This window comes from Hyaena hyaena, unplaced genomic scaffold (assembly GCF_003009895.1).
Source record: "Hyaena hyaena isolate Hyena2069 unplaced genomic scaffold, ASM300989v1 scaffold_396, whole genome shotgun sequence".
NCBI classification, from domain to species: Eukaryota; Metazoa; Chordata; class Mammalia; order Carnivora; family Hyaenidae; genus Hyaena; species Hyaena hyaena.
Window position 1 is genome coordinate 1,454,408 of NW_024081027.1, and position 7,921 is coordinate 1,462,328.

General features: G+C 49.1%; 1 protein-coding gene across 1 annotated transcript in view; it reads right to left on the reverse strand.

The window, feature by feature from the left end:
• The window catches only part of MUC16 (mucin 16, cell surface associated), a 59,581-nt gene that overhangs the window by 33,672 nt on the left and 17,988 nt on the right, over nucleotides 1-7,921 (reverse strand). Inside the window, exons 15-21 of the mRNA XM_039251654.1 lie at nucleotides 7,609-7,676; nucleotides 4,771-4,943; nucleotides 4,417-4,452; nucleotides 4,085-4,144; nucleotides 2,141-2,262; nucleotides 1,727-1,794; nucleotides 179-351 (exon numbers count right to left, since the gene is read on the reverse strand). Coding sequence (XP_039107585.1) covers nucleotides 179-351; nucleotides 1,727-1,794; nucleotides 2,141-2,262; nucleotides 4,085-4,144; nucleotides 4,417-4,452; nucleotides 4,771-4,943; nucleotides 7,609-7,676 — 700 coding nt within the window. The remainder of the gene's footprint in view (nucleotides 1-178; nucleotides 352-1,726; nucleotides 1,795-2,140; nucleotides 2,263-4,084; nucleotides 4,145-4,416; nucleotides 4,453-4,770; nucleotides 4,944-7,608; nucleotides 7,677-7,921) is intronic.

The following is a 7,921-nucleotide window of genomic DNA, read 5'->3' on the forward strand; positions in this document are numbered from 1 at the left end:
CCTCCCTGTGTGTGATGTCGCCCTTGGTGGGGAAGGAGGATCTCACAAGGAAAAGAGGAATGACGAGAGAGGAGTCTAGAGGCAGACAGGGATGTGTTCTCTGGCCAGAGCTCAGGGCACCAACAGAATAATCCACCTGGGGTGCAGGAGGAGACCCCTGTCACCACCAGATGCTCACCGTTGACATAGAGACGGTCCCTGTCCAGGATGTAGAAACCGAGCTGGGTGACACCATGGGTCTGGTGGCTCAGTTCCCAGTAGAGCCGCTCCCTGTCCAGCTGGAGACCGGAAGGGTCAGGTCGGTAGGTGCAGACAGCATCAACTCCAGTGGCTGTTCCACCCTTTTCGGGCCTGGGGAGAGAAGGACCTGGGCATGGGCACAGGACAGAGTGGCATCCCAGGCAGGACATCATTGTATAGGCCCACTTTTGGTGAATGCCTGCTTCTCTGCTCTCTTGGTCCAAACAGGAGCTGCTCCTGAGAGAAGGGGCATCTCTGAGCAACAAAGGGCCAGAGTGGGCGCTTTAGAGTCAGATGACCATTGTTTCCAACCCTGGCTCTGTCACTTGTCGGGTAATCCACAGAAGTGGGTCTAACTCAGTTCTTCCATCTTTGCAGCGTGGATAACACTCTAATCCTTTTGTGAGAATGTCATGGGGTTTGGAAATGATACTGATATATACCTTTGGTGCCAGATACTCATTAATTAGCTGTTTAATTGTTTAACAGATATTCACAGAACCAGGCATGTACAGTCCTGAGCACTGGATAGCAGCTGTGAGCAGATTCATCAGCTCTCAGAAAGCTGAGCCAACCCAACTTTTGGAGCCGAGCATCTGAGCATGAGATGCTGCATGGGGAAGACCCCCTACCCAATGTCCACCTGCTTCTCGTATTCCCAGCTCCCTGGGGAAGGCAGCAGGAAAAATTAACCCTGAAGAGCAGCTAGCACTGCCAGAGAGCATTACTGGGGAGAAACAGAGTATCCCTTGCACCTCAACAGAATGGAGGTGACCTTGACCTAAGCTACTTCCAGCTCTGGTCTCCTAGAAACTTGATAAAGGTGCAATGTCAACTGTGTTTCCCAGTGATGCTGCTCATGGTGACAATGACCCCTTGTTGATGACCTACACCTTTTCTGAGAGGGCTGAAAATGGACAACAATACCTGACAGGAAGCTATAGCTTTGGGCTTCCTCAGGCATGGTAAACGTCTTAACTTGTCGGGGCTGTTATGAGAGATACTGGTTACCTTTTGGGACATGGAACACGTGAGCCAAGGTGGCTCCATCTCCTACCCACTGAAGTTACATTTCTTTGCACATTAACTGTCACGTGGATTCCAAAAGAATCGTCCTTGGACTTCCAAGAAGGTCCTTACAAAAACAAAAGGCCCAATGCTTGCCGTGCTGGCATGCCATTTCGTCCGTGTGTGACCTATTCAGGTCTTGCAAGTCTGATTATCGGATGGGATTGAAGATGACCCAGAGAGGGCTGGCACCAGAGCTGGGAACCGTGTGAGACATGCAAGGTGCCTGGATACAACATTTAAGGGAATGCTGACTCTCAGAGCAGTGCAAACGTAGGGTGGGCACCTGAGGGTGAGCGCCTCCTTAAATGTTGTGCCCTCGGCATCTCACTTGCCTCCCTAGTCCAGGCCCTGGTCGGCCCAACCAGCCTGTCCCTTACTACACACCCCCTAAGGCAAGGGAAGGAAGAGGTCGCACCTTAGTGTGGTCACTCTGCAGCCAATGTAGAGCGAGCCAATGCTGCTGTTGGCAAACAAGGGCTTGAGCTGGGAAGGAAGAAGCGGGCGAATGAAAAATAGATGTAAAAGTCACCGTCATTTTAAAACAACACGTTAAAACAAAACAGCAGCTCCCTAATCATCTCAACACAACATTTAATTCTCAGAAGAACACTTTGGGATCAATGCTTTTATGATCTTAGTTTTACAGAGGAGGAAATGGTACCGAAGGGCACGATCACTGCTCCGAAGGGACATCACTTCTCTGTGGCCATTCCACGTTTTGAACCTAGAAACTGTCTTCCCCTCCGTAGCCTCCAAAAGTGTAGTAAGGAGACTCAAAGAGGGTTGGGAGGGCGTTGGAAGAGAGGGATGGGTTGCAGGCAGTTCTCACCAGGCGTTGTAGAATTGACTCTGTGGAGTTGAACTTGGCAGAGCTCGGCCACATGTCCTTTGTGTAGGGCAGGTTGATGATGGTAAAATTGAGGGTAAAGGGCACTGGAGCAGGACCGGCTGCTGCAGTGGGGAAGGAGGAGAAGAAGCCACGTGCTGAGTCAGGTCTGGACCACTGGGAAACACAACCCTAGCCTGCTCAGAGGACTCTACATCCTAGAGATGCCAGAGAGAGGCTGCCCTCACCTGCGACCTTTTGGGTATCGCTCCGTGTTCATCTGAGACTGGAGATGAGTGGGGGTGGGGAGTGGAGGCAGTGGCATGCTCTATTTTACATGGTCCCCAGCTTTGGCCACCTATGGAAACTGAGGATGGTGGTGTCTGGGTGTTTCATAATGAGCCGGGGAAGGTGCCTGCCTATTAGCCCGTAGGGTATTTAATTCTTCACAGCAGGCTGGTAACCCATGAGCTCAGAAGCTTGCCAGGACCAAACTCAATTTTTTTTTATATCCAGTTGTTTTAAACACAGCCCAAACAGGCAGATTTCAGCCACCTTGAGCCTGCCTGCTTTGCTTACCCCCTGAAACAACACCCAACATCTTAGAGCTGTATAAGGACCACCCCTGTGGCTGCAAAGAGCGTAGCCACGGCTGCCCACCAGGGCTATCTAACCCAGAGACGCCCCACCAGGCTGCCAAGTGACGAGTGACGTGACTAGACAATGAGAATGTCTTCTCTGACCGCTGCCCTCCCCAGGGGGTTCCCTTGCCCTTCTCCCCTTTTGAGTAGGGGTCCCCATGGCATAGCTTCTTAAAGATGTCAGCGCTGAGGTTCCTCCCCTGCGGGCAAACCGGGCGCTGCCCACCCACGTTTGTGTGTGTGCTACTGCCATCTAGTGGTCATATCTTTTTCTTTGCTCAACCCCCCAAATCCCTCAAAACGCGTCTAAGCTGGGGTTTAGAACGTCAGACCAGCATGAGACCAGGTGAGAAACCAAGAGCTAAGGACCCTAAGACCGTCTTGGCTCCAGCCAGTTTCTTTCTCCCAGCAGGGCACCTTTGAAGACCATCCCAGACAGGTTCAGCCTTCAATGTTTGAAAATTTGCCTGAGGAACAATTTGCCAGCTAACAATTTTCCCCCCAATTAACTCATTTAATAAGACTTATTTTATGAATAATTCCTCTTAAGTATATCTTTATTCAAAAGTTTATTTAAAGAAAGCAGGCAAAACCAGCTTCTGTTCTTTTGTCGTTTTAAATTTTTTAAAAAATGTTTACTTTTGAGAGAGACAGACAGAGACAGAGACAGAGAGAGAGCAGGGGAGGGGCAGAGAGAGAAGGAGACACAGAACCTGAAGCAGGCTCCAGGCTCTGAGCTGTCAGCACAGAGCCTGATGCAGGGCTTGGACCCACAAACCATGACATCATGGCCTAAGCTGAAGTCAGGCATTAACCGACTGAGCCACCAGCCACCCAGGCTCCCCTGTTCTGTCGTCTTTAAAAATCAATGTCATTGCGGGGCGCCTGGGTGGCTCATCAGTTAAGTGTCTGACTTTGGCTCAGGTCATGATCTCACAGTTTGTGGGTTTGAGCCCCACATCAGACTCTGTGCTGATACTGCAGAGCCTGCTTGGGATTCTCTCTCTCTCTCTCTCTCTCTCTCTCTCTCTGTCCCTCCCCCACTTGCTCTCTCTCTCTCTCAAAATAAATAAATAGACTTTTAAAAAAAGAATATAAGCTTTATGAGGGCAATGATTTTTTTCTGTGTTGTGTTCCCTGTTGTATTTCCCGGGGCCTGGCACAGAGTAGGAGCTCAATAGGTTGTCAATTGACTCATTATCACTACATTTACTATAACTTTCCGTCTTTATTTGAGTGAATAATGTCAGGTGTGTTTACACTCACCAGGCACTCTCTAACAGATCTGCCATCGGATGGCACTTACCTGTGGGGCTGGGGAAGGTGGATGGAGTTCCAGAAGCTCCCAGGTCCACTGTGGAGGTCCCTAAAGCCGAGGAAAAGCCCTTATTAGTAAAGGCAGAAAGGCGAGCACATGGCAGAAATGCCAGCGACAGAGACAATTCACTAGGCTTGCTGCATGTAGGGCTTGGGCTGGGATTCCCTCCGTAAGTGGGGCAGAGAGGAGAGCAAATAACTCGTGCTCTCCCAGGAGCTCCGTCCTTCCTGGGGAGGACCTAAGCGACCACAAAGAGGTGTCAGCTCTTTGCCTTCCCTGTGGGGGGTGGGGGGGGCCTGGGACATCAGCTGAATACTCACTGCTGGTGGTGGATGCAGAGCTCTGATGGGTGAAGCCTGTAGGAAGAGGGAGGCACGATAGTGGGTCAGGGTCAAGGGAGAGGTGGGGGACCAAGCAGGAGGCCAGGCAGTGGAGGGGGTTCCAGTAGGGAGCACTGCTGGGGATTCTCCATCAGCACAGCCAGGAAAGAAGGCTGTGAGGGTGAGGTCAGTCCAAGACGAAGAAGAGGAAACCATGAGGTCCAGACCTGAATCAGCACATCCAGTGCACGGGGCCAAATCCCTAAGGGCCAGACGGGCCATGCATTCTCAAGCCACAGGGCAGAGGCTGCCCCGTGAGGGGGAAGAGACTCCGATCACATCACAGGGGCTCACCGTTGACACAGAGACTGTTCCTGTCCAGGGTGTAGTGGCCCAGCAAGGCAATGCCATGGGTCAGCTGGCTCAGCTCCCAGTACAGCTTCTCTCTGTCCAGTCCAGGGCCGGTAGTGTCGGGGCGATGCAGGCAGATAGCATCCACTCTGGTGGCTGCCCCGTCCTGCTCAGGCCTGGGTAAGAATCACCACATAGTTGGTCCAACTGTCTTCTCTATCTGTTGGTCCTTCCCTCTCTCCCCTTGCTGTCCTCGAAGGCAGAAACTTGGGACACCCTAGTTAACAAGAGCTGCTGCATCAGGGAGACGCCCTCCGTAAACGAAGAACTGGCACACCACAGGCGGAAGCCTCCTGCACGCCTGGGAGAGAAGCCTCTGAAAGCACGGGGTGTGTGGCCGATGCACAGAGGGGACTGTTGGAGTGAGCAACCCTGGCAGATGCCAATGAAGCCACAACAGCCACATCGTGTCACAGTTCTTGACGGGCACAACAAGGTGCCTAGGGTCACGGTGTAATGGCTGACTGTAGCCCCAGGGCAAGTGACCACAGCATGGCTTGGTGACATTTTCCTGCAGAAAGTTAGGATTTTCACTGGTGAGGTCAAAAAGCTAAAGTCACTCGGTCTAGAAGCAGGGCGAGGACATTCCTAAAGACCGAAGGGACTAAATGGCTGGAGAGACATGCCCTTGTGGTGGGTCTGTTGGAAAGCATGACAGTCTCCAGTCACAGGACGCTGACCCACCCACTGACCCACCCAGCCACATGCTACTGAGTGAGATGGAGAGAAAGGCACTCCCACACCTGAGGGCCATGGATAGAATCTCTCTCATAACAACAACCACCCCTGTTAAATTCTTAGCACGCAGCGGCTCGGCACTGGGTACTCGTGATCACACGCGCTGTATTCCTCAACTCCCACAGTTGTTATTATAGCCATCATACTGTATATCATGCATGACACAATCATACATAATACGAATATGATATATAATGTCATCATATATTTAGAATATAAGTATATGATATATATTTGTTATATATTTGTTTTATATTTTGTTTATTATTGTATTATATATACCTTCTATATTAATCTGTAATATATATTAGGGATTATACCTATATATATCTATATAAGGTATTATACCTATATATAATAAACCTATTATACCTATATATAAAATATATAACACAAACCTATATATATAAAGTATAGGTATAATTACATATTATACCTACGTCTAAAATATATATTAGGTGATATATATTGTATAATATATTAGAGATTACACCTATATATATCATATGTATTGGAAATGGTACCTATATATAACATACCTATTATGTCCATATGTATGGACATATAAAGTATAGGTGTACTTATATATGTTATACCTAGTGTATCTATACATGATATATATGTAGTTATATATTACATATAAGTATAATATATATATTAGGTATAGATATAATGGGTGTATAATTATACCTATTCTCTCTCTCTATCTCTCTCTCTATATATATGTGCATGCATATATTTATATATACGGTTGACTTTTGAACAAATGGAGTTTAGAGGGGTTTCAACACAGTGGAATATCTGTATATAACTTTTGACTCCCCCAAAACATAACTAATAGATTGCTGTTGACCAGAAGCCTTACTGATAACATAAACAATTAACATATATTTTTTACATTATAGGCATTATATACTTATAATAAAGTAAGTTAGAGAAAAGAAATTGTTATTAAGAAAATTTTAAGAGAAAATACGTTTCGCACTGAACTGTATTTATTTTTAAAAATCCATGTATAAGTGGATGCATGCAGTTCAAACCTGTGCTGTTAAGGGTCAACTCTCTCTCTTCATATAGATATAGATATTGGTATACTTATATTATGAATAGATATTAATATAGGTATCGATATTAGTATACATACATTATGTATAGATATAGATAGTAATATAAGTACCGATATTAGTATACATAATGTATAGATATAGATATTAATATAGGTATTGATATTAGCATACAAACATTATGTATAGGCTAATATGTCATGCATAACACACGGAGTAACAAGGCACAGCAAGGTTCCATCGCCTGCCTAGGATCTCAGTAAATGAACGCTGCTCTGGCTTTACCAAGGCTCTTGGCCACTAAGGCTCCTTCCTCTGCCGGCTCTTCCCCCAGGAAGGAAGGGGAGCCGGAGGTAGATGCCTGTGATAAAACGGGAATCTGAGGACCCCCAGCCCTAGAGAGATTTGGGAAGTGAGAATGCCAGGTGTGAAGCAGTGTCAACCAACCGCCACCCCAGCCGCACCCGAGGGGGGTCTTCCCCAGCCCCAGCCTCCCCGGGCGGGGCAGGCTGCTTCAGCTGAGTCTGCCCATTTAGGGGCACACGCTCTCTCTGTAACCGTGTGCTCGCTTTCCTTCCCTTTCGGATTCTCCCCTCTTAGAGGTTGCCAGATTGGTGTTTTCCACATGTGCGAGGTCAGATGAGGCAGGGGAGGCAGTGCGGCGTAAGAGCGGGGGTTTGTCCCTAGACCCCGCAGTGCTGGGGCTGCTCTGTGCGGCCCGCACGAACTACTCGATCCCTCAGGGCCTGTCTCAGCTTCGGTCCCGCTTCACAAGGCTGTTGTGAGGACCGGCAGGTGGAATATAAAGGACTGGCACGGTGCCTCGGCGCTTAGGAACTGCTAGCTGCTGTGACTGGTATTGTTGGTGGTGACGTGCAGTACCCATGGCGGTAGCTGTCCCAAGGCTGGACAAAGTCAGGGAGCCCGCAGGTGAGGGTCGCGTACACCTGCTGGGCTGTGTTCTCGGGGAGAGTCTCACCTGAGCGAGGCTAGTCTGCAGCCTGAATAGAGGAATCCCAGACTGCTATTCTTGAAGAGGGGTTTGAGCTATGAGAAAGGAGACAGTAAGTGAGAAGGAAGCAATGAGGGAGGCCAGGGGGAGCTGGGGTATTGGTGAGGAGAAGGAGGCAGAGGCAACTTGGGCACCGGCAGGAATAAGGTGGGTGGGGCTGGCGCTAGTGGGCGGGACGATGTGGGTGGGGCTGGCGCTAGTGGGCGGGACGATGTGGGTGGGGCTGGCGCTAGTGGGCGGGACGATGTGGGTGGGGCTGGCGCTAGTGGGCGGGACGATG